The sequence below is a fragment of the Gavia stellata genome, chromosome 22 (assembly GCF_030936135.1).
Source record: "Gavia stellata isolate bGavSte3 chromosome 22, bGavSte3.hap2, whole genome shotgun sequence".
NCBI classification, from domain to species: Eukaryota; Metazoa; Chordata; class Aves; order Gaviiformes; family Gaviidae; genus Gavia; species Gavia stellata.
Genome location: NC_082615.1, coordinates 278,584 through 305,384, shown reverse-complemented (window position 1 = coordinate 305,384; position 26,801 = coordinate 278,584). Strand labels below are relative to the sequence as shown.

Genomic DNA, 26,801 nt, shown 5'->3' with positions numbered 1-26,801 from the left:
TGAACCTCATTTGAGGAGGCAAAGACATGGAGATGACGCATTTATGGAAAAGACTGCTTGATTTAAGGGATAACACTTCAGTTTCTAATAAACAAATGCATTAAACAGCCAAGGAAATAGAAGGAAAGCCTCACAGAGGCTACCTGGCTGCTTGTTTTGTTCCATTCCTGGAGACAAGGTTGACACACAGTCATGAAGAAGCTCACTCAAGAAGAGGCATAAATGACATAAATGACAGTTTATGAGGCATAAATGACAGTTTTACGTCACTTCCATATGTAATTGTCAGTTTCTGCAAAGCTGCAGGCAGAATCAGATAGCCAATACCTGGTCACTATTGATGTAAATATCTGTGAGATGCTTGGTTTTCCACCATAAGTCTTTCTGATGAAAAAAACAAATCAAGTCTGTATAAAAACAGACTTGCATCTGGCAAAAAAGTTAAAAGCTGACTTCAAAAGTTAATTTGAAATGTAGTTAGAAGAACATATAAAATAATTTAAATTTTTAATTAAAAATGTGCAGATGATTGGGAATTAACAGAGGAGTGGGCAATGACCAGTTAATAAAGGCCATTTAGATCACAGAGAAACATGAACCCCTCTGCAGAGCATGCGCTGTGCTAGACCTAACGTAACATTTTATTCCTAGAAGCCACAGCTGGAGGATGTATGTCAGGACTTTTTGAGAATTTATATTTAGTTGTAGAAATGAAGTCACACGAGCCACTTGTAGACAATGTTGCAGTACAGGAGACTACTGACATTTCTGGAGTTGCACATACAAGGGAGGATGTTGAAAAGGAGCACAAGACAGTATTAATGAGTAGTATTTGTCCCTGGTGCAAGTCTACCTGGATAGTATGACTATCATCTCTGATGGTCATACCTCAAAAGAGATGCGATAAATTTGCAAGTTGTAAGGAAAGTGCTCGAGTGGCCTTAATCATTAAACTAAAAGACTAAGATATCCCCATAGATTTATCTTATCAAAGAAATGATAAACAAATATTCACTAGCAAACCATGATGAATTGAATGGCAGCAACTTGTGAACTGATCATCAGCTAGTTATACAGTGACTACCAGAAGTAGCTAAAAAAAGCAAACTTGCTGTTCGTACGTGACTATTCAGTCTGCAGTGGTCTCCATTCTCTCTGGGGAAAATCTATAAGGACATATGTATAAAGGCTGAAGAATGCTGGCAGTGCCTTGGAATGAGGAAAATCAGCTTGCTTTCCCTTCTTGGCTTGAAAGGGATTGATGCAGGTGCCCCAGAAAGAAGACTTCAGTGTTTTCTGTAGTGGGACATCCTGTTAAGGCTCTTCTGCATTAAATGCACTAGAGAGCTATTCACTGTCCAGTGAGAAGGCAAACTATGTGGGCTGGGAATAAGGCACTAGCCTTAAGAGGGAAGGGGAAATTAAGGAAGTGGGACACCTTGATATTGCATGTTTGTTTAGCTAAGTGAAAAGGATTCAACAAAAAAATCAAAGACACAGGCTTGCCTCTGTATCTTACATCCACGACACCATTCTTCTTCAGAGGAGTGCGCATGTTGTCTCAGAAAGAGGAGGGTCTGCAGTCTGGGTCAATGTGAGGAGCACAGCAATCACTGCTGAGATCAAAGGGGTTTTTCCTGCTTTTGCCACACGTGGGAGAAGGCCCAGTCATGTAGGTATGTTCTGAGAAGAACTGACAAATTGCTCTCTGCATCTGGAAGGGTCTTTCAATTCATTTTGTTTGCTCAGAGCCCACAAGCTGCACCAAGATGAGATCACTGTTTAAAAATATGTTGGATGCAGCAGATAACACTGCCTGAAGCTCTCGCTTAGGAAGTGAATTACAATAATAAACCTCCAAGGTTGCAAACAGACTGGTTTAAATTTATTTTTTTCATAACTAACCACAGTATAGTCAGGATTTCATCCATTTAATTTCTTATACTAAGCTAATGGTAAAATGAAATGTTTCTGTTTATTCAGACTATGCTATTAGGGGCAGAAAAAACCTCCAATTTAGGTACAAACTAGAAATAAAAGCTTAACTATTTACTTATTTTTTCAGCCATGATCCTGGTTTATTCTGATTGATATTTTTCATATCTGTATAGGTGTTTGCTAAAAAATACGGATATAGTGATTTATGATTGTTATTTCTTTAAATTTTTCATTTTTATTAAATAAAATCTAAAGAAATATATTTCTTTAAACAAGTTACATGAATCACTATGACAAAGTAATTCACTGTGATTTATACTTTTGTAAAGTTTTGATCTCATGGAAGTAATTGGGAGACTTTCTATTAGCATCGATGGAACCAGTGCTTTGGTCATGGTGTCCCACAGATTTAAGGTGTTTCACAAACCTGAGAGTTGTTTCAGCTCTATCTTCATTTGTGCAAGAGAAGCTCTAGATTTGAATTATACAAAGGCATTAGGAATATTTTCTATTTTTAAAAAAAACAGAATATGTGTCCCCTGGTAACTTTTTCATCATAAAAATGCTGGGAACACCATTATGGTCTCTACAGCATGTACACTTGCAAACCCACTTCCTTAGTAATCCAGCTAAATGGACACGAGTGGATAGAAATACCTTACTACTTTCAGTTTAAAGTAACCCTGTCAATTACACTTATTCTCATGTACATTTCTTTCATAGAAATGTACCCTAAATCTATATATTAATTTTATTCAGATGAATTCACATTTACTATGTCTTAGTAATTTTTTAAAAAGTTATTGAAATCAAGGTTGATATTAATAAATAAATAATACTGATTAAAAATATATGTGAAAATTTCCTTGAAGTGAATTACACTGTCATTACGTTGTCATTAAATATCTAAACCTCTTCCAAATTATAAGACAATATACATGAAGAAGTAAGCATTCACATTTTTTTATGGATTTAGAAAAATAAGAATTGTTTAGTAGATCTCTACAAGAACTAAAAGTAGAAATCGCATACAGATTTACAAGCCTTCTGTAAGACGCAGAGGTGCAGAATGAAACCACTAACACCAGACTTCAGAAATGTAGATTCAATGCTCATCCCTTGTACAAGTCTAAAATGCTAAAACACAGTGCTAGAAACAAGGCAAGTCTGTTTTTAGAACAGGGTAAAAACAGTGGAAAATAAACACGATTCGCAATAGTAGGAAAATTGAAAAATAAATATAATTCAATGCTGATCAATATCAGTATGAAAAGAGATTATATAAGTGGATGTAAACACAATTTATTCACTGTATGAACAAGCATTAATAGAAGGAAATTGTAATAAATTACCTAGTCAAAGTGAGTTCTAATACAAGTCTACAGCTTCTCAGTCAACGTTTTTCATGACCAACTTTTAATAAACATAAATTGTTATGTCAGAACTATTTTTGAAACAAAGATGCTGTTTGTGAAGATTTAAATGTTATGTGATAGGAATCCACTTTTATACTGTCCATTATTAATTATTGAATCAGCTTACCTGTTTCACTAGAAACAGTATCATGACAGAGCTGGCAGGTGCGGGAGATATTCTGGACCAGAGTCCCATGCTGGAACAGAGACCAAAAAGTGTCACCATGCTCATTCTAATAAATTTGTCCCCAATATGCTGCTATTTCACTCTACTATAGATCAATTGTATCACTCTGTCCTGTGAAAAAAAAAAAGTAAAAATGTCTTCTTTTATGAGTGCAACTGTTTCATGAATCTTCTTACAAATAAGTGAGGAAGTCTACTAAAGTGTCTAGGCTTGCTAGACTCCAACTACGTTTTGTTTTTTCTGATTAAGGCAGAGAGAATTTACTCTAAACTTCACAGAAACTCTGCTTACTGTAGTTTGTCCTTTAGCCAATAAGAAGTCAGAAAGCTATTAAAACATTAAAGGGCTGATCCTTTTCCCTTGAAACTCCATGGGAATTTTGCCAGTGGTTTTGCAAGAATGGAATCCAGCTCCATAAATACATATTTATATACACCTCATGAAACCATTAAGACACCCTAGAACACAGAAAAACTTTGTGTAGGAGACTTGCTGAATCTAGCTGGCTGTTAGGAAACAGCTCAGTAATTGCTGTTTTTCTCCTTTCTGACCATATTTTGTCAAATATGCACAGTCAGTGATGGATTGGGGAGAATCTAAATGTACAAAAATGATGTTACCAGCAGTTAAAGTTTTACTACAATTCTTGTGACATTCAGTGCTTTTTTCGCAGTTTCAGCTGTGAGGTTGGAGAAACTGCAAATGAATTTCAGCTTAAATTTTCAAAAAATTGTTTACAGCTTTTCTAGTTGCAGTGAAAAGCCTGAAAACATTAATAAATCTATGTGTTATACAGGCTTAGGAAATAAAACCATTTATAATATAATAATTTCAGGGCCTAGCTTATGATTGTCATGCTTTGAGTGGGCAATATGGAGAGTCAAGATGTTGCCTCCTCAATTTCCAAGAGAAATAAAACTTGTGGCTATTCGTACCGGAGGATGGCTGGTGCCCTTCCCAGAACTAATGGGCATCCTGAGCAGCTAAGCTGGAGAACAGGCAGAGGTGCAACACTAGGACTGTGGAGGCCAGCAGCAGCCTAGTTCTCAATGCCAGACATAGGCTAAACCCAAACTGTGTGGCAGATACACTCCGCAGCACACCCCATCACCCTGGCCAGCAGTGTGACCTGACTCCCTTTCTACTCACGTGCAAAAACTTTATTCTGGAGGAATCCAGGAGGTAGAAGGGCATGATGTATAACCGTGTCTCATCTTTACATAAAGTCTGGCTGTGGTAAAACAGAGTACTGGGACATAGTGCTCTGGGGACAAGTATTTCAGGGTGGAAATGCATCCAGCCCACTCTAGAGGCCTGGCAGTAAGGGCACTGGCTGCTCTGCATTGCTGTGCCTCCTGGGTGGATGTGTCAGTATACATATTCCTCCGTGCCATACCTCAGGACAAGTCTGGGGACCAGGGAGAAGCACTGCAAGGCCCCTGTAGCAACTGCTCAGCTGTGTATTTCTACAAGCGATAAAAGCACATTTTCTAATGGCCGTATAAGTAAAATCAGCTCTGTAGCAAGTTAAAATCAGGACACCTGAATAGTGCTCTGGCATTGCAGCTGTTCTGAGATCACCATAAGAAATGTCCTAGTGCTCAAGAAACGCTGAGATCTGCCTAGACCCTAGATGAGCAGATCCACAGGATCTCCTGCGGTATACCCTCACTGTTGCTCAGTAGGATGCAAGTCCTCTCATCTTCTCCACTGATAGCTGGCACCCAGCAGCTGAGGCTCTGTTTTCAGTTTTTGACTTCTACAAGTTGTTAGTTTTTACCTGCTTACTTTTAAAAATCATCTGAAATTTATACTTGAGCCAGCTCTGTGGTCCCTTTCTAGAGTTAACGCTACCCAGGAGTAGGTCAGTGCAGGAGACCCACATTAAGGTATCCCCATACTGTAATTACACTAATAAGTTGTAGCACTAGGTAGTAAAGATAGAATGCAGACCTGAAGTTTGAATTTCTGAGTTACTGTTCAGAGTTTTTACAGAACAACAGAGTTTTACAGAGTTTTTAGAACAACATAAATCAGGAAGGTCACAATGCTGAATGGCAGCCACAGCTGCCCACCCTCATTCGTTCTCAACTTTACTCCAACAAAATGAATGTCACTGAATGTGACGCTTTGTTTAAAGTAAGGTCCAGCTAATCTATTTGCTCCACTTTTGTTTTCTTTCTTTTTTCAAAGTATGACAGATCTAACCAATAAATGCTCATGCGATACATTTCTCTTATTATATAGCGCATTCTTACATGGCAAAGTGATTTAAAAGTTTGTGGTACCAACATTGAAAGGGCATAAGCAGAAAACTGGTTCAGTGAAAAATCTCAGATGGCAGTTGTCAACCAGAAGATAACAATTGACAGAGCTTTTTCTGAAGTCTCCAGAGACTGATTCATAGTCTAGCACAAGCTCTGTTTAGGCGAAGAAGACAACAATGCTATGACATTTATGCTGTTTAAATTTTATAATGTCCATAGAACTGTAAAGTTTGTACATATTGAAGAGGTGTCAGTGTTATTCCTAAGTGAACTCAACCGCCTTGAGTCAGTGGTTTCACAGGCCTCAAAATACGTTTGAATACAGCCATATGCAGATTAGTCCTGGGAATAGGAATATAGATAAGTGTTTAATTCTTAAAAGGATTTCCCTCCCTCCTTCCCTTCCACTGATCCTGTTCTCAGACTTGCTGGGCAGTTGGTAAATCTGTCCAGAAACAGTGTCAATGCATAGAGGCTTCAAGGAGAGTTCATGAGTGCTACATCCTTGTGAAAAAATACAGTAACACAAAGCTGTAGGAAAAAGTAACTCCTAGGTCAATCTACAGTCTGCTTTTCTGGGTTGTGAGATTTACTCTGCCTTTTTAGGCCAGATACCTGCTTGGTCTTTCACTCTGTTGTTGGCCAGCTCTTCTAGGCGAGACCTTCGTAACAGTCTAAAGCAGGCATTTATCCTGTTTCTTTGAGTTTCGTGTTGGGACTTGTCTAGCCACATGCTTCTCCAACCCTGACATCTTCTGGGTGGAGAGCTGTCTTAAAAATCAGAATGATTTTCATTAAAAGATACATATGTGACTTCAGTGTCTCTCCTGTGGCATCACTCTCCCTTAGGACTTGTGTTTTGACCTTACACTTATAAAACGAAGCAATCATTTACTAACACTCCTGCTCCTTCTGGTTCTTTGCATCACTTATTTGCGTTATCAAACAGGCAGAAAAAGCAACATATAACATGTCAAGTTGGGAGATGTTTCATAGGTGAAGGAAAAAAAATGCTATTTCACAGAGACAACAGATGGTCAGACAAAATGAGGATAATTCAGCTTTTTCTCTACTGTTTCAGCTAACTTGGGCAAGACTTCTATTATGTGTTCATGGAGACAGACTGGACAGTGCCCAGAACCCATCAATAGCAAAGTCATGTAATTTATGACTTTCATTTGCCACTGGTGGAACTTCAAACAGATGCAATCACCTTCCCAGTGGTCTTGGGAAGTGCTGTAATGCTGTGAAATGCTCTAACTTAGCAACTGGTTTTGTCTCCTAAGAATTTCTTTATAGTAAGATTCACAACTGTATTCAATTTAATCAGTGTTCAGTGTAACAGGAGCATTTGGAACCACAAGATTTTATTTATTTCTTAGCTGAGAAATGGAGGGGTTCCATCAGTCTGACTCCACCTGCTGATCAAGGTAAATATGCATATTTTGTTTGTATAAATGAAACTTTTCTGATCGCATACTGGGGTACTTCGAATGCTTCTGTGATCTGTGTATCTTTACTCCTGTGATTCATGGGGCAAACTATAATTTACTGTCCTACCTCCTTGTATTTCTTTCACAAGACATTACTGCCAAACAACACTGTCCTATATCCTTAATCTCTCCTCCCACATGATTTCTGGTCATGCCCATATCTCTGTTTCCTGTCTTAACTACTAAGCTGGTACAATTTTCTGAGAGGAATGAAGAATGGAGTGGTAAATACAGGCAGGTGTTTCACCAGGCAGATATATACATAGCTTTGTAAAAGGTTGTTTCTAGAATAATTGATATTGCAGTCCCAGAGGATGCCAGTTTCAGTCCCAGCTGCAGACAGACGGCCGAGAGCCTCAGCAGCATTTTCTCTCAGTTTTCTCTCTTTAGTCTTCTCTATTACAGCACTGAGTAGCAGTTACTGGTGTGAAGGGATGAGAAAAGTTGCCAAACCTTTCTGTACAGGACAGAGCAAAGGGGATCACTGCATCCGCTTTAATAGCCCTGATGTGAACAAGAGCAATGCTGTGCAGTATATTTGGGACACAGGAGATGACAAGTTCGTTGACCGAAAGTTTCATGCTGGGATTTGGTATTCTTGTGAAGAAATTATAAATGAAGAAGGTGAGTAAAACCATGTAAATTTACTTAAGAAAGTAATCAGATTTTTTCCTACTTATTTGGTGTCACCTTCCTCTTTGCTGCAATAGCGTGTATGTATTTTAAAGGAAAAAATATCCTTAAAAAGTTGCTTTTCTCTGGGAAGGGGGATCTTAGAAGGTACTATGTAGTTAATTCCTAAAAATTCCTAATTCCTAAAAATTCCTAATAAATTCTGCAAAGAACTTGAGTGACAGGTTGTAGTACAGATGGATTTTTTTTTTCTACTAAGCAGAGCAGCAAGTTAAGTTACATTACAGGAAAGTGGTTTATTTTTCTGATGTTGTTAGTCCCTTCGGCAAAAATGAACATATTTGTCTTAATTGATTGCTTACGATCCCCTATGGCAACATAAAAAGTACAATGTGATTTTTTTGTTGTTTTAAAAATCATTTGAGCAATTAAATCTGTGAGATCTAAGTTATTTCATGGATTTCCTCTTAAGCGCAGGTATTCCTACTTTCTTACTGCGATCTCACCTTTCATATATCAAAGCAGAAGATTATTTTCACCCTGCTAAGACATAATTTGGAGACTTACTAGTCATGAGTGGTGGCATTTAATTCAGTTTTACTTTGTATATGTAAATGTCAGTAGAAAGAAATTAGCTTGCCGTTAAAGAAAGCTTCTAGTTAATTTTGGATCTTTGTATAAGGAAATTACTTAGCTGGTTCAAGAAATAGGGCATTTATTATAAATCCAGTTCAACACTAAGTTTTTCCCCTTATTGTCCTGATGAGTTTACAAATGACAACTGGAACAAAACTTCAGAGAAATCAAATCAGCTGTCATCTGTGCTATTAAATGCAAATATTTTCAGTCACTTGTCCTGAAAGTCCAGTTCTACCAGAAGGTCTTGTAAGTTATGCAGTTTTAAGGGGGTAAATGTTGAAGATCAGAGCAAAATAGATCTCAAAAAGACATCTTCCAGGTGGTGATTGCTATGGGTACCGGGGTTGTTTAATTTGTGCATCTGCTACGGCAGTTCTTGTTTTCCAACTTGGTGCAGTTAGTAGCTGAAAAAAACCACTGTATTCTCAGAGCAGAGCAGAATTAATTCCAAGAGCTTTGGTCACAGCATCTGTGTGGGGGTCAGGAGGTCACATGGGTTTGAAAATCAAAGCTTACAGAAAGAAATTGGAATCAAGCTTAGAAGACATTTGTGTGAGCAGCAGCCTTGTTGCTGTAAGGAGAGCAGGTCTTTCTTCACAGGGAAGATGGTTTATAGGCTGCCAGTCTTTCAAAGGAATTGATCATTTTCTCATTCTGGCTTTCACAGCTACAAGCTTTTGGAAAGCAATTCATAGCCTTTCTCTAAGTCTTCCAGACTCTGGTTCTTCCTTGAAAAATCTGGAAGAATTCTTTAGCTAAGTCGCAGGAGTAGGTTGATGTACCAGGGACTCTCTATGTACAAATATACATCAGAAATAGTTTGTCTTGATCATCTCAGTTTGTGCTTTTATGATATAGCTTGCATTTTCTACTTTCTAGTAATCTATTTTTTTTTTTAGGTGAGAAATGTAGAAGCTTCATCAGTCTGACTCCAGCTGCTGATCGAGGTAGATATGCATATTTTGTTTGTGTAAATAAAGCTTTCCTGATCACATTTACCAATATAAATATTCTGTATTTTGATTTCAAAAATTCTTGCTTTAATCCCACACAGTTTTTTGTCCTTTATTTAGTTTTTCAACTTCAAAATAAGTCCACATGACTTAAAATATGAATCTATGTCTTTTGAAAACACTCCATTTAAATAGAAATGTTTTTTAAAATTACTTTGAATATGGGTACTGGAAGTCAAGATTTGTAAGTTTTTGACACCTCTCTCCTCCTACCTCCATATTCAGAGTCAGGATTTTTGTGTCTTGCACCATGCGGCCTGGAGAGGGCAAAGGGACAGGCAGTGTGTGAACAAGGGCAGGCAGTATGCTGAGGGGACTTTGGGGAGACGTGTTGTGGGCCAAACCAATCTTGATGGCAGTCTGAATCCCCTCCCTGTACCTTACACAGAGCTGTAAGGAGACATTGCCATTCTCCTGAAAGCAGAGTGTTGCCCTCTTTCTTTCAAAGAATGGTTCATGTTGCTATAAAATGTACCTGCAGATGCTGTTAAGCAACCCTTTCCAATGTAAACCCTATCACTGATGTGGTTAGACCAGTCACTTTGCAAGTGGCTGATCCAGGAAAAAAAAAAGGCTTCTTTCTTCCCCAGAGGGTTGAAATTGCATGTCCAGGATACTGGGACAGGACTACTTTCCTGGATACATAGTTTTAGCCTTCCGGGGAAGATGAAAGACTCACTATCTGAAGGCTAGTCCTCCTTCCCTCTATTGCAGCTTGTCACTGTGCACAAATAATTCAAGATTTTTATAGCATGAGAAAAAGTTATAAACAAGATGTGGTTCTTAGTCACACAGACACGGACCTCAGAAAGGAGGGGTGGGTTATGGGCCCTGCCCTGAGAGCTCCTCACACGTGAAACCACTGGTGGACATAGTGCTGAAACTAACTCTGTGAACAGCATCAGGAAATGCCACAGGCACCTGCAGGTCAGATCAGGACACCTAAGACAGCATAGAGGTACCTGATATCCACACTGAGAAGCTATCTCTGGGTAGTGAAATCCTGTGTGGCAATAGACTCCTGCCCTGCACTGAAGGGTGTTCTGCATGTGCATATGGCTGCTGTGTGCACAAAACTCAGGATGCATCAGACTCACTCCTCCTGAATTTATCATCCCTGGGCATCATACACAGGGATTATTACAGTTGTTCTGGGCATTTGTTTACGATGGCTCAGTTATCAAAAATGTTAAAATGCAAGCTCTCATAGCTGGAGCAGCCAATACTGTTGGGCAACATTAACATCTGGATTTCCTGAAAAAAATCAGAATTTTTTACTGAAACAAAGATGTTCTGGAGAAATAAACCTTGCCCAGGAACCCCCATGCATAGCCTGGGCCAAGAATTTAATGTCTAAATGTCCTTTGAATCAGAGAAGTCCCACAGACACTGTCAAAGACCGCAGTAGGGGTTATTTACCGCACAAACATTGTTTACTGCCATATGTAGTGTTTAGTAATCAATTACATGTCTTAGCAATGTTTCTATTTTTAAGTTATAATTGTTAGTATATACTTTCACATGAAATCACTATTTTAATCTACAACCAGGTGTCTCAGGACACATTTTTTTGTTTTTAATAAGGTTTGGGAAGGTTGTTGGCCAGTTCTTGCTAAGATCTGAACACAAGAAGACCTCCTGCTCCTGACTGTGGGACATTAGCATGCTAATAGGAAAACAGCAGGCTGAGAAACTTTCATGGGAAGATTAAGTTCTTGCATAAGATGTAATTAACAGATATCCAGAAAGAGATGAATTAGCAGACAAGCAGAGAAATGAATCTCAGTGAAACCTGGAGAGCATCTGGGCTCATGAAGGCTTCTCTGTCCAAAAAATCAAGATCCTGTTTGGTAGAAAATTAAGCCCATGGGGAAGATTTTAATTAATGACTAGATCCTCAGGCCATGTGGCTGTCTGCATGGCCTTGCAGTTTGTTAGCTGGGTAACATGGTCTTCTGTTTTGGTACACTTCTCTCTGGACTCAGCATCTGTGATGCCAACAGCTAAATAATTAGATAGTAATTCTTTTAATATTAACTTTGGTTCTTCGTAATTTTAGGGTAGCTACTGAGTATAAAAGCATACTACCCCACCTTGTATTGTAAGCTTCTTAAGTGTATAGCAGGAAAGTGCAAGTGCTTTTTCACTAAATGGCCAAATCAGTAGAGAGAGTTATAATTTAGGGTGGCCTTGAAGTCTTTTTAAAGATGTTCTAACAACATCCTCACAGCCTTTGAGCTTTTGTTTAATGTTGTGTAAAAAATATAAATTAAGAAGAAAGAAATGGTGAAAATACTAAATGACTGCTTATAATATCAGTGCTATTGATTTGGTTTTCCAGGGGTTTTATGGCTGTCTATTGTAGCAGAGCTTCTGTACATCATTTTGCTTCTGACTGGAGCCATTCTTATGTCAGTAGAAATGTGTTACTACAGTACTGTCATTGATGGACTAAAGATCAACGCCTTTTCTGCAGTAGTCACCGTATTGGCAGGTACAGTTAAGGATCTTGATTTAATACATCCAAAAAATGCAACAATGATAGACTTCCACCTGAAAATGAATAACAGTGTTCAAGTTTCAAAAGTATTACAATACCTACGGAGACACTAACAGTACAAGATGCAGCAAAATTTTATGGAAAATATTATTTTCAATTAATTATTTCTTAATGTGATTATTTTTATATTTTATATTTATATTTTTTATTATTTTTAACTCCATTATTTTAATTTTCTAATTGGTTGTTTGTCAAAGATAAAAAAGTAACATATTCTTAAAAAAAAAGTAACATCTTCTTCCAAATAACTCGATTTTTTAATTTCCAACATGCTAAGTATAAAATTAGCAATAACCAAATTAAAATAGCACTTTTAAGGGGGAATAAAATGTAATTGGATAATTGTTAGTAGAGAATTGTCATTAAAATTGTCTTTCATTTTCTGCATATTACTTCTTAATCCAGTGCTATTTAATCATAGGATCCTAGGCAAATTCAGTTCGGAAGCAACTTTAGAGGGTCCCTAGTCCAGCCTGAGGAATCTGGTCTGAATTCAGTGTTGACTGTGTGTTGAGCTGGAGGAGGTTGGACCAGAGACTTCTGAAGGTGTCTTCCAGCCTGAAGTACTCTGTGATTCTGTCTATACTATAGAATTGTTACTGAGGAAGGTTGCAGTAAAAACAATTATGGGTAACATGAACAGTGTTTCACAGAGTTACTGATTTTAGAGCCACAAACAATCGTGCTGTTTATTTACTATAATTTCTTGTGGAACACATGCCACTGTGCTTCATATGGTCAGGATTGTTTAAAGTGCAAAATGATTTATACTTGGTGAAAGCGTATCTTATAGAATGGCATCCAATGCAAGAGCAGATGATCCCTTCCTCTTTGCAGTTAACTTTTACACGTTTGAAGATTGCTATCTCAGCTCTCTGTAGTCCAGAGAACAAGTCCCCAAACTTTGCTGCCTATGAACTCTGAGAACCTGCTGGAATATCTCCTTTCTTCTGAATGACTTTCCTGAAAGGTGTCCAACTAGTTAAAAATCTCTATTATCACCAGTTCTACTAATTGCTCAAAAAAGCCGCATTTCTCCTGTATCTCATGAAACCTCATGATTCACTGTCACGTCTATTTCCAAAGAAAGAGTAGTGAGCTTATTCAACTCTTGAGGCAGTTTTGCCCACTATTAGCAACTTTCTGCTCTCCCAATAATCATAAATCTTCACTTCTATTAATATTCTTTTTGGTTTGGGCATGTACAGTATTAAGCAGGCTTACACAGCAAGCAGCAAAATTTCCCTGGACATTCTGTTTAATTCTGCTGGTAAAATTTCTTGAAATATTAAAAAGTTGAAAAGCATCTGTCTTAGCTGTTAAATTTTTTGTATATATAAACCGAATCTAGTTGCTCTAATCCGTAATGAGGATACAATTTCTTGTAAAAACATGCTCTAGATTCTAGCAGACAAATGCAAATTAAAATTCAGCTACTGGAAAATGTAGCTGCATAATTCTAGCTATATGGAAAACACACAATTAAAAAAACAGTTACAGTATTTAACTGTTGAACAAAACACATTAAAGCTAGTGTTTGATTTCTCAGTTCCCTCAGTCTTTAGCTCAGACTGAATAAAATCCTAAAATGTATGTTCTAACTTGTGCAGAACATGGTGAATTAAAAGAAGAATCACAGTGTGAAATTTTCTGACCATAGGTATGTAGGTTTATAATGTCCCACATGCAGCTCTTGACTCTACAGAAATTATTATTCTAATTTGTGAGTGTCATCTCTTAAATACATCTGCACTGCTAGTTAACTCCACTGCTATGAAATACACATTATTGATACCACTGTCCTGTTTCCCTCAGTGGCCTTTGATGAAGGTGAACGTTGACAGGTACCCATATATGACTATGCTTGCCTTTTATATCTATATTAGTGAAACTTTCACCATTCCTCAGGCACCAAACTGCCCTGATGCCACTGCTGAAATGTTAAGCCTGACTCAGAATTTAACTCTGGTACAAGAGCTAAGAGGAACGCTCCAGCACTGGAGCTCATGTTCCACTGCAGTTTTATGCACTTCTAGGCAGCCAGAGTGGAGGATTCAGGACAGACTCAAAAACGGCTATGACATACCACCTCTCTGGTGAGAGATGGACAACTGATCTCCCTTCTCTAATAGCCACATTGACAGTCAAACAACTTTCTCCAAACAGCTTATTAAGGAATGTACCATCACGGTGCCAGCCGACTACCGAATGCTTTGTTTCACAGCACGAAGCTTCTTGGCTCTGTGCTACATAAAAGGGCTCTCCTAATTGCTTATTGATGGTGTTTCAGGCAAAACCAGTATTTCAGGTAAGACCATTTCCCAGTGATTACTGAAGCCAGGTTACTGTCAGCCCTGACTTGTTATGCCCGAGGACATGCATCCCAGACTGAGAGCTACTGTGTGCTAGCTAGCTGGTTTTGTAAGAATCCATTAAACAAACATACTTTATGAACACCTAACAAATTGGGTCTTGTGAGTTTTGTGGAGACGGCCTGCTTTGAGAAGCTAATGCGTTTTAGACAGTGGGACAGTTGATACTGTGAAGTTATTTAGAAATTTGTAAATGAAGCTGGAAACAGAAAAAAAGATCTTCACATGGAAGTTCACTACTGGAAGATAAAATGCTAAGGGAAAACAGATATCCTTAGGATTAGGCAGCAGCCTAGTAGCAATTTTGAAAATTAAATGATTAAATATAAACCCCTTTCATAATCTAGACTTTCAGTGCTTTTTAATAGACATTAAGTGTTTGTTCAATTTTTCATTCACCTACATAACGTTGATGAATCTGTCTGCATTTCGGAAGATCTTTCCACTGAACAATAGGAAACTGTGGGAAACGTGTCCTGTGCAATGCAACTGAATGATATTTTGCTGCAATGGCTGATCCCTGCTCAGGGTTGAATTACTAAGAAGCTTTCAGAGGATGAGAACCAATCAACTTATTGCCTTTTAAAATCTATGGGCTGCATATCCCATTGCTTCCCCGGATTCCTCTGGCATAAAGAGTAGGTGTCAAAGGACTGTATTAGTGATTGTATTGGCAAATATATGACACATAAATACGCTTAGATTATAACGTCCAGTATTTTTGAGTGATTTATAGAATTTAGATACTTCATAAAATATTCTTCAGGAGCTCAAAGGACAACTGGAAAAAGGTGACAAGGAAGTATGTCCTCAATTTACATTTTCTAATGTTCTTATGATATTATATTTTTTAGGTCTTCTGGGCATGGTTGCTCACATGATGTACACAACTGTATTTCAAATGACTGTAAATCTTGGTCCTGAAGACTGGAGACCTCACACATGGGATTATGGCTGGTCCTATTGGTACCTATTGGTTTATATTTGGCTCTTCCATTACATTTCAGTCACTTCACTCTATGTTCAAGGAATGTATACCTAATTTATAAGGAATGGGTTTACCTTATTTCACTCCTGGGGATGCAGTTCGGTAACCACCTGTTTTTCTCCAAATTCAGTTGTCTTAGATCATTGCATAGAACGTATAAGCTCGTGAGCTTTGTATTTGTCATCCTTTAGACTGTACAGAGACCTCCAATGGCTCTGCATGAAGCGGAAGTTCTTCTCCATACACATCAGACCCAGATTTAGTACCCTAATGTCCCAGGACAGCTTCCTTGCATAAGTTGTTTAAAACTCTTCCAGCTTTAGCCATTTAGGCTGAATTTTTCCTTATCAGATATATGCTTCAGGTTATTGTATCTGGAACATTTCATACAAGATGGTTCAAATTTTTGAAAAGAGGCTTAGATAAAATCACATTATTTTGGCCCTGTAAATAATTGCAACATATCCTCTGAGGAGTTCTAGTTAATTTATTAAGAAAGAGGGTTGTTCAGAGGATTTTTGCTACAAGGATGTGTCTTTGAAAAGCCATCAAATCTGATCAATAGCAAGCATTTGAACGTTCAGGTGCTGGAAACTGCTGCTGTTTCCCCAACTGTGACTGAGAAAAAGAATAGAAACAGCTGTATTGTGTTAAATCAAAAGTAAATCAGGACCAATATTTTGGGTCAGTAGCTGACTGAGCTCAGGCTGATTGTCTCCTTCATACAGGCTCTGAGAGCTGAGATCACAGCTCATTGTCACTCATTCTTGTTGCTCTTTCTACTTTTATTGTACCACTATTGAACAAGAGCTTATAGCTGCATGCAGTCTTTACGATGCACGCTTGCTAGGGATTTTTGCAGTGAAATAGGGGTTTCTTTTATCTTTTGTTCTTTCACCTTCCTAATAACAAAATCTCATTTGAAGGTCACTGTACATTGCTTTGTGTTTTTCCAGGACTCTGTTTCCCAAGAAGCAGCAGCAGTTTGAAGCTATTGTTATATGTGTATAAATGGAGATGTTTCTCTAGTGTTTTCAGAGCACTGAATGATGGGCCTGGTCAGTACTCCCAAGCTGGAGATTAGCCAGATCCTGACAAGTGGTGTATCTTATCCTGTTTGTCCAGCAGATGAGGTGGCCCAGCACCCGAATGTCACCCACTTGCTCTAAGTGGAAAGGGTGATCCCCCTTCTCTCAGGAAGAACTGGTCTGAGAAGGTCCAATACCAAGTATCCAGACAATGTCCAGGGGCTACTTGGATACCCTCAATGGGTATCATAAGAGCTGTGCAGGATCCTCAAACAGTACCTTCTTCCCTCCTTTCAGACTTAGATACTTTTTGCTTCTTTGACTCTCACTGCTTCATTGATTCATGTTTTTGTTCATGCAATAATAATTTGGTTTCCCTGGTTTAGGGCTTTCATCTCTTTTCTGGGAGGTGTCTCTATTTCTTTCATGAATGGGATTAGGCCTGGTTTTACTCTAAAATCAGTAAGAAGAGTGGTCAGTGGAAAGAGGGGGAGTGTTCCTTCGTTACTTCCCCCTTCCTATGGGAGTGGAAACAGAAAACTGCAGACTGGTACTGAGAAAAACACCCAAATCACTGTCACTATTGCTGTTACTGACACAACTCCATTGATGTCGCTATGGCCACCATCATCATGTTCATCACTGATGTCTTCACTGCTGCCACTACAGCCAGCCTTCTCCTGAGCACCTGGACTAATGACTTTCGCCATAAAGCATGCCTCAGGAATTGAGGATTTCATGGCTGCCCTCTAACGATTCAGTGCAGCCTGGGCCACTGAATACCCAAGGAAATGCTTCTACCAATGCAAGATTTCCCAAGCCATCAATACCTGCATACAGGAAGACATTGAGGAGGATGGTCTGTGTAGTGCCTTTTTTCTAATCAATTTTATGCCCCATTTTTCTATCAAGATTCACTTTCTTCTTTCCTTTTCTCAGCTTAAATGACAGCTGCATCACCCTGTTTGATAGTAATCTAAAAATAAAGCAAGCCATACGTACAGGTGCCTCACACCCTTCTCCCAGCTGTCTCCTTTGGTTTCTTTCCTCTTACCTCCTTTCATATATACTGTTGTCTTGCTTCTGATAACCTACATTTGCACCTCCCTTCCTGTTGTATGAACCCTCATTTTCAGCCTCCCTTAGCTGCTTTCCCATTGACTGCATGTGAGAATCTCATCTGATGGTAAAAGAGGAAGGATGCTGAAGCTATTTTTCTTTTACAAGAGGAAAGAGAACAGATGCTGAAAAAAGGGGCATTAATGATTATAATTGACACTCCCTTTCTAATTACCTCAGCATTCACTTGTGGTCAACAGTGTCACCAAGACCATGACAGGAACATGGGCAGGCAGAGGCACAGGCAAAGACTTTGCTACTTTTTCTTTGGGACTTAAAATTATCTGCTTAGTAGCCAAAGAAAACAAAGAATTGGGCCCATGGCAGCAGCTTTTCATCCCCATCACCAGACCTAGTAGAGCAGCTAGTCCTGCAGGAACTACTGAGCTTCTGTCATGGATCTTCTACCTGCCACAGTTCCCCCTCTGTCTTCACATCCACCTGCTGTGGCCACGGTTGGTTTTTCTTCCACCTGACCCAGGAAGCATGAAGACCTTTCTTCTTCCTTTACAGTGCTGGAATTGCTAATGATGGGTAGACTCACTCTGTGGCATCCCTGAACATCTCTTCAATAAATCCCTCCATATTTCTCTTTTCTCTTCTTCAGCAGCTTTCCTGGAGGTTGAAAGATGTTTCTATTATTGGTGAAGCTCTCACTCTCCTTATGTTTCTCAGATTGAGGCATCCTCACATCAAGACAAAACTTTTTCTCTCTAAATACCTGCCCTGTAGTAAATTCCCGTAACACACCTCATATGAGATACTCCATGCAGTAAAAGGAAAACCCATAGTCCAGCTGAGCTTCTATTGGCATTTCTTTTATGCAGGTGAATGACTGGTTGCTTTAGGTTGCTTCCCTGTTGAGTCGATTTGTTTGATTTCCCCTTTCGTCTTTTGTCTCTGGGCGGAAATAAAACTGAATGCTCTCATTCTTGAAGCTGAATTTATCTGCAGTCACACTGCCCTTTATTTTCTGACTCTCTCAGTGACAATACTTCGCTCACTTCCCTCCTCAGTTCTCTCTAGTCAGATGGGAGACTCCCCATTTTTTCCAAATCATTTATGGAAAAGCAAAATTTCTGGCAAAAACTTTCAAGAATCACACTGATATCCTTCTTGTATTGTCAAAGGAAACATTTTATTTCTGTCCTTTGCTTTTTCTCTTTTAACACAGTATTGGTCTACAAGAAAACCTGCTCATAACAGATTAATTTCTTTCAGTCTTTGCTAAGAAGCCTTTACAGAAGCTTTCTTGAAATCAGTTTCTTACTCTTATGTCATTGAGTCCTTCAAAGGGCTTCAACAGATGGATTAGGAAAGACACCTTCAACAAAAGCTGTGCTTCATAATACTAGTTAGTTCTATCAATTTGTCTACTAATGCTACTATGCTTCAGTTATTCAGCCAAAAATGCCTACTACGTGACTCAGGACTATTGCAGACCTGCCACTTTTATCTCATTCCAGAAGCTGAATTTTCAATTATTCTCTATCATGGTTGGCTTAATACACAGGTTATATAACACCATAGGTAGGCCTGCTGTCCCATTCTTACTCTATTTGCATGGGGATATAAATCTATCTGCTTCTGGTGATTTGCCCCTATTCTTGCTATCTCTTTGTTATAAGACCTCTTCTGTGGCTCCCCACATTTGAAAGTTAGTCAGGGTGTAGTTTGACTGACTTTAGGAGCAAAGATAGCTGAAGCTCTCCCCTTCTTCCTGTTTTAGGAGCCCTTCGCATCTACGTGCCATATTTCACCACCCTCAAATTCTGTCAACACATCTGGTTTTCTGATCACCCTGGAAACCAATCCTGGCTAAAAATAATGCTTAAAAAAAAAAAAAAAAGGAGTTATTTAAAAACCTAACTGAGTTTGTTGAACTACAGCAGGGATGTGGGAACAAACAGCCTTGAGGGAGAGGAGAGATAAGCAAGAGTTTCTTAAACTGATTTCTCCATCAAAACACACATTTCGTTAGATAAATGTGACTTTGTCATGTTAAGAAAGGCTCTGATGAGTAAGTTCCTGCACTGTGAACTCCAATTCATTCCACTGTGGCCATATTTTTAAATACTACTTTTACACTGCATTGCCCACTCAGTACTCTGGAAGTTTCACACATTTTTAGTAAATTGTACCTCAACATCATTTTTTAGTTCTGTCTTCTTATGGTTTTACTTTTAGTATTTCAGAGCTGATGTCCTTTTCCCTCTGTTTAGTCATGACCTGTATTTTCTCAGGAATGCATTTCAGTGCTCTGAGCCTGCTTTAATCAGCTATTTAATTATGCCTTCTCTTTTCTTTTTAACCCTTTTGGATGACTGGCACACATTTTTCTCAGTGTCACCTGTGAGATTTGTAGTCTCAATAACTGAACTTTTAAATTTTTTATGCATCCTCATTTTTTTGTAATTCCTCTTTCTGATATTAAGCTCTAAGTAGAGTAAACAGAGAAACTGGAGGTAGGGTTTCACTAAACAGGAATGTTAAATGTGAATATTATAACCAATATGTAGAGGCCAACTATGTAAGTCAGGTATGTGGATGGTCATTACCCAAGATTCTTTCTTCCTCCCCCACCATGCTCCTTCTTCCATAATATACACCGATATAATAACATATGCAGTATTTTCAAAAATAAAATTGAAGGACTTGGATATGAAAATGTTCTGCTAATTTCTGATAAACCTTTTTGTTTATAGCCTCGCATGGGCTTCCTTCGCTTGCTGTATGGCTGCAGCTGTCACCACTATTAACAAATATACAAAAACTATTCTGGAATTCAAGCACAAAAGAAAAACGCTGGAAAGGAGTTTAAAGATTAAATACAAGTTTCCTGATCATACAGCTCAAGAGAAACCTTGCAATGTCTATGTGAACTCTTTTCACAACAGTACAGAGGACTCTGCACACCCAATAAAAGGCTTGCGTCATCTGGCCACTATTTCAGTTCTGTAAATTTGAACCGTATCTCAAGGCATCCTGTAAATCATAATACTAGATCAGAATGAAACAGTATTAATTAATAAAAATGTGTATTTGTGTAGCATTAGTTATTTTTCTTAATAAAGAAATTATATTTCCATGGATGTTTCAAGGAAGTATTAGTATTGGAAAAGTAGATTCAGGTGTCTCAGTTCAGAAAAAGACAGTGACACAGTTCCTCTACTGCTCTGATTTTTAAGCAGTCTCTAATGCTAATATAAAGTATGTGAGTTCATTAGAATTTCAGAGCATTATGGATTTCCACCCTAATTGTTTATTGAAAAGATTTTCAAAAATCCCATCCCAAAACCAAAACCCACAAAGAGCAGGGCAGCAAATAAGGCAGCCCACATGTGGTGTATGGGTTGAATAATTTGTTTGTTATTAAAGGTACAATCTCTCCAGGAAAATCTGTGTATTACAGCTTATGATTCAAGAGTTTCACCGTATGCATAGTGGTAGGATTTGCTGTGAAAGAAAGGCTAAGAGACGGAAGAGGCTTTTGATGGAAATACTACTCATTTAAAATGGCTAGGAAGGCAAACAGAAATCTGGAAGATACAGCACACAACTCACCTATGAAATTCTCTAGGTATCATTCTGACAACAGAAAGAATCACAATTTGATTTGTGATTATTATACATGACAAGTAATCTACAATCACGTTAAAGATGGGAAAGTAGAAATGATTATGATCCTCAAAGATCAAGAATATGCAGCTGCTCCACTCTGAGGATCAATGTGGAGCTTCCCCATGGAACTGAGCCATGTGTGCCTGCTCTGTTGGACATCAGTTTTTCTTCGTTGTTGTACGAGCCTGCTAGGAAACGCACTTGTGAATGCTGGGTGGCAGCAGCCTTACACAGTATACCGAGCAGCTCTGGGCCTAGGAAAAATCACTGTATACTTTTTTCAGGCAAAACAATCCTAATCTAAATACCGTTTGAACTTGATATGCCAGCACGATCCATAATAGGTCAGTTTATGGCCAGTGGTAAGGTGGAGCTGGTAATAGAGTAGCACAATTAAAAATAACCAGCTCAGAAGGAAACCATGGGTAAAAGGGGAAAATTGAGAGACAATAAGGTCAGATAACAAAGCAACACATAAGTCAGTCTCCTCAGAAGGGAGGTGGTGGGTGGTGGGAAGCCCACCAAGGGGTGGCAGGCACCTGTGCCCAGACTCCATCTGCTGTGTACCTGGCCCTTGGGAGTCCTGTGACCTCAGGACAGACAGTTTGTGGGCAGGATGCAGGCAGGGGGCTCAGACACTCCTTGGACTGTTGCCGCCTGCTGGTGCTTGCAGTTTGTGCAACAGTTCTGGGCTCTGCTTCTAGTTCTGGGAGCAAGTTCAAGGCTCCTCAGATCCAGGTAGCAGGTGGGAAAAACTGACTCCCGATCAGGGAGTTTCAAGCACTCATGCAACTAATGCTAGGGACAGAGCTATATGACTGCTGGACTGCAAGCCTAGAGCCCAGAGCATCACTCTTCAAAGCAGCAGAAACTCTGCTGAAGGCAGTGTGTGAGCGGTCAGCATTGGTGGTGACATGTCAGTGGGCATTGCCCCCAGCACCAACTGGAGCAACTGTCCCAGGCACAGCAGAGGTCTTGGCCCAGACTGGGCTCCTGAGGAAGGATGCCACAGACTCTGGGTCTGGGGCTGCAGGGAGCGCCTGGGACCACTTGCTGAAGCTGGAGCAGGTGAAGGCAGCATCCTTACCTGTAGAAGGTGTGCTGTGACTGAGAAGCTCTAGTGAAGTTAAGGAGCTGTGGGAGAAGGTGAGAAGGCTGCATAGCACAAGGGATGATAAAAAAGAGATTGACAAGATCTTCATAGAGATGCTGCAAAGATGAGAGCCTGAACCCCTATAATGCACAGAAGGAAAAGCAGCCAGAGTCCGTGCTCACTGGAGACTCCCAGGACCAGGAACACTGGATGCTGTGGCTTCTGGCAAGAGGAGGATGACTCTTTCTCCACTGGCAGATCTGCAACTGCAGAATAGTTTTGGTCCCTGGCAGCAGGCAAGAGGCTGCAAGCTCTGTCTGGGGAGCATTTAGAGCCAGCTGAGCCTGAAACATGCAGCAGAACCAGGGGAGTATGACAAGTGACAGTAGTGGGAGACTATCTATGTCCTTCAGGGGTTGGAGGCCACTATCTAGAGACCTGACTTGCTATCCAGGGATGTTTGCTGTTCGTTGGGGGCTTAGATCTGAGGTGTTTCAGGGAGACTGCTGAAGTGGGTCCAGCCCTCAGACTATGATTCCATGCTGATTATCCATGTGGACACCAATGATACTATCGGGGAGACTTTCAGCATGTCAAGAGTGACTATATGACTCTGGGAGGGTGAAGGTGTAGGACATGAGGGCCCAGATGGCGTTCTCATTTATCCTGCATGGACAAGGCTTGGGAGTAGAGCATGGATCCTGTGGGTTCACAGTTGATTGTGCACAGCTGGTCCTGGAGACAGGGTTTTGGCTTTGACAACTGTAGGTCTTTCTCAGAGGATGAGGAACTGCTGGGGAGAAACAGGGTCCACTTGGTAAAGCTGGACAAAAGCATCTTTGTGATCAGTCTGGCCAACCTGTTAAGAAATACTTTAAACTAGGAATCATGGAGGAGGGAGATTTTGACATGAGGTAGAAGTCAACAGTGATGGAAAGCAAAAGGAAAAAATGAGACCTCAGGAATGATAGAACAAGGTAAAGAAAAGCCCACCTCAAATGCAAACCATCTGGGAAACAAGAGGGGGGAACTAGATCTCCACATGCAGTCGAAGAGCTGCAATGTATTGGAATAAGAGATGTGGTTGCACAATTGGGCTGCTGTGACTGCTGAAGATTAACTCCATGGAGAAGGACTTGGGGATCCTGTTGAACTGAGACCATAGCAAGCTGACAATGTGGCTGGCAGAAAGCAACCCAACAGCATCTTGTACTGTATTAACAGGATCATACCCAGTAGATCCAGGGAAGTGATTATTCCTCGCCACTTACCATACATTAGATCACATCTAGAGTACTGTATCCAGTTTTGGGCTCCACAACACAGGAAACACAGGAACAAAGTGGATTAAGTTCAGCAGATGGCCACCAAGATGATGAGAGGGCTGGAACACATGGGATATGAGAGGACACTGAGGCTTTTTCTGCCTGCAGAGTAGACTTCAGAGGGACCTGAAGCCCTCCAATATCTACAATGTCTAGCAGTCTTCCAGTTTCTACAAGAAGGTTATTTATTACATGGAGCCAGGCTTTTCACGCTGGTGCATAGTAGGAGAATCAGAGACACTGTGCATAGGTTCAGATAAGAGAGGCTAGGACTGGATGTAAAGAGAAACTTTCTCATCATGAGGACTGTCAAGCAGTGAAACATGCTGTCAGATAAATCACAGGTTACAGGCACCTGTTTCTTTCCACTGCTTAAGAAGGGGATCTGGGAGGTTAGCTCTGGGTAGGCTATATCTAGGACAGATGTCTAAAATTAGACAAGTGTCTCCTCAGTTTTAAGACTTTCCAGTTTTAGCATTCTTTTAAATTCTACCTTCAAGGGCCCTTGTGTCCAACAATGTCAATTTTCTTGGCCAACACTGAGAAATAGTTGATTTCAGCACAAGAAATGTAAATATAAAACAGTGAAACTGCAGTTCACATTAAAAGAAAATTATGTGTCCTTTAGGCATGTGAGAAGCTTAAAAAGAATTACAAGAGCTGTAGTTGAATATCTTTCTCCTACGACTTCTACAACTAAGTCTGCAGACCTAGTTTTGTCCTCACTTATGAAAGTTAGTATTATTAAGGAATCGACACAGATCTAAATATGGCTGAGTGAGGCTCACAGAAAATATCTGTTAATAAAATCATAATATTTCTTTTTATTATCATAATATTTTTATAAGCAACATATATCCACGGGTATTTAGACAGTGAGACAGACATGGACAAATGAAATAGAAAACTTCAGATTAAATAATAGATTTCCTCAGAGAAAAAAATATTACTTCAGAAATACCAGTGGGGAAGCCTTGGTCTCAATATGAGAAAAATCCACAGAATTATAGAAAAGTGTGACCCATTTAAAAGATCACCTAATCCTTCTTTTCCTCTAGGCTGGATAAACTAAAGCTACATTGCTTTTTTACAGATGTTTCATTAATCTTTTCTTTAAAGCTTCCAAAGACAGGCATTCTAAAATTTCTGTGGCAATTTATCCTTCGTGCTTAGCTGTTCTTAGCAGAAAATTTGTTCCCTGTTAATCTCCTTTGCAGTAATTTTAGCACATTGTCCTACTATAGCAGAAATGGAGAACAGTTTAGTTCCATCCTCTTGGCAGTACATTTTAGGTACTTGAAAATTGTTTAGATATAACGTTCTTACTTTCTAGATTAAAATACATCTGTTCTTTAAAAATTTCTTGATAGATCACAGGTGTTATTTTACCTTTGTCACTCTCACTGCTTTTCACTGTGGTTTCTTAAACTGTTCCACATTTTTAAACTGAAATACTCAAAATCAATGAAGAATTTCTGCTGATACCTAGAAAGTGCAAAATGGAGCAGAAGGATTATTCAGCTTATTTTAACATGCAATCCACTTGCTTTTACAACAAAGCAAGACGATGCTGATTCATGTTTAGCTGTGATGTCTTATGATTCTCTGATCCTTTTCTGATTAAATTACCCAGTTATTCCATATCTTCTTTTTGCGGAGCTGTGAAGGGCTTGGCTGTTGCTGCAGTACAGACACAAGTATAACTGAGACCACAGCAAAAGCCCATTTGTTTGAGGGAGTAGAGTTCTGGTGAGGAGCAAGAAAATTTTGGACTAAGTAGATGTTTGACTTCACAGATAAGGTATAGTCATTCAAACAACAATAAAAGCCCAGTGCTACACCAGAAAATAGATGGAGCTCCAGCAGGTACTGCAGGAACCTGCTACTTCTCACTAGTTGTGAACTACTTCCCTGAGTGAGGTAGATGCATTCATGTTTCTTGAAGCCAGAGCAATTGAATTAGAGATACAAGAAAAGGTTAATGTCCCTGCAAGATGATAACCATGTATTTCCTTGCATTGAGAATTCTTTTCCGTGTTTGGGGATTCTTACTGATAGACAAAGGTAGATAAGTGCAACTGGTGTTGAAAGTTATATGAGCAACAGGACTTGTAGCAGCAAGTGCAGTTTGGCTGCATGCTTTCTGAGCAGGTATTTCCTTTGTAGGTATTCTGCAAACAAGGCATTTTGACAGTATCTCCAAAAAAGCAGGTGGTCATGATCTCTGTGAGTACTGATGACACAAGAAAGGCCATGGGAGGGTTTGGGAGACAGAATTTAAGCTCTTGGATGTAAAACTTAAGTTCAGGATACACTTGGATGAGCTTTATTTATATTCTGGTTCATCTCACAGGATGAGACAAAAAGGGGGCAAGTCATCAGCATGAACTGGGAAAATGTGATAGGGAAGAGAAGCCTAGAATGACTAGGAGTGAGAGAACTTTGGGAATACATGGAATTTACTCAATTTACTCAATTGACATGAGAAATGGCCATGCTTACGTTTGACATGATGATTAATTACCACACATAGCAGAGTGGAGAAGGGAACTCAATGCTCAGTAGCAGTCAGAAAACTATCTCGAAACCAGGAATTTGCATAAGACATGCAAAAGAAGAAAAGAAGTGAAAAACCCAGGAAGCATCTGTATGTCTGTCTGTGAATCCAGATTGTTTATCTATCTTGAATGCTGTGTGCAGCTGTGGCCTGTCCATCTTAAAAAAAAAAGAAAACAAAACATAAGGTAAACCAAGAAAAGGTATAAAGAAGAACAAGAAAAATAATCTGGACTTCTCACAAAGACAGAGTGAATAGATACCAGGGCTCTCCAACTCGGAAAACAGGTAACTGCCTGGAAAGCATGATGCGCATGGATGACTGGGAGTGAATGAATTGGGTACTGTTATTTTTTGTCTCTCACAGTAAAAGAAATAGGAGATATCAGAGAATATAATCTGACACCAGGCTTAAAGTAAACAAAAGGAAGTATTTTCTAATATATTATTAGTTCCTTTTCTCAGGGATGGAATGTTTCAAATAGGAATTTGAAAAATTTGTGTGAAAAATTGATAGTTTAACGAGATGCAGAGACAGATTCTGTTTCAAACTG

At 39.3% G+C, this 26,801-nt stretch overlaps 2 protein-coding genes across 2 annotated transcripts in view; one reads left to right on the top strand and one right to left on the bottom strand.

The window, feature by feature from the left end:
• The window catches only part of GLP2R (glucagon like peptide 2 receptor), a 43,181-nt gene extending 39,596 nt beyond the window's left edge, over positions 1 to 3,585 (bottom strand). Inside the window, exon 1 of the mRNA XM_059828339.1 lies at positions 3,481 to 3,585. Within this exon, the coding sequence (XP_059684322.1) occupies positions 3,481 to 3,585 (105 nt within the window). The remainder of the gene's footprint in view (positions 1 to 3,480) is intronic.
• A 4,023-nt stretch (positions 3,586 to 7,608) lies between these two features.
• Positions 7,609 to 20,613, top strand: GSG1L2 (GSG1 like 2). The gene is made up of 5 exons (XM_009810074.2): positions 7,609 to 7,924; positions 9,472 to 9,519; positions 11,927 to 12,079; positions 15,372 to 15,483; positions 20,358 to 20,613. The coding sequence occupies exons 1-5, from the start codon at positions 7,615 to 7,617 to the stop codon at positions 20,611 to 20,613; spliced, it is 879 nt and encodes a 292-aa protein (XP_009808376.1). The 5' UTR covers positions 7,609 to 7,614.
• The last annotated feature ends 6,188 nt before the right edge of the window (positions 20,614 to 26,801 follow it).

Coding starts and splice junctions, on each gene's coding strand:
- GSG1L2 (XM_009810074.2), top strand. CDS start 7,615: ATGCCAGTTTCAGTCCCAGCTGCAGACAGACGGCCGAGAGCCTCAGCA. Junction 7,925..9,471: donor AGAAATTATAAATGAAGAAG/GTGAGTAAAACC, acceptor TTTTTTTTTTAG/GTGAGAAATGTAGAAGCTTC. Junction 12,080..15,371: donor AGTAGTCACCGTATTGGCAG/GTACAGTTAAGG, acceptor TATATTTTTTAG/GTCTTCTGGGCATGGTTGCT.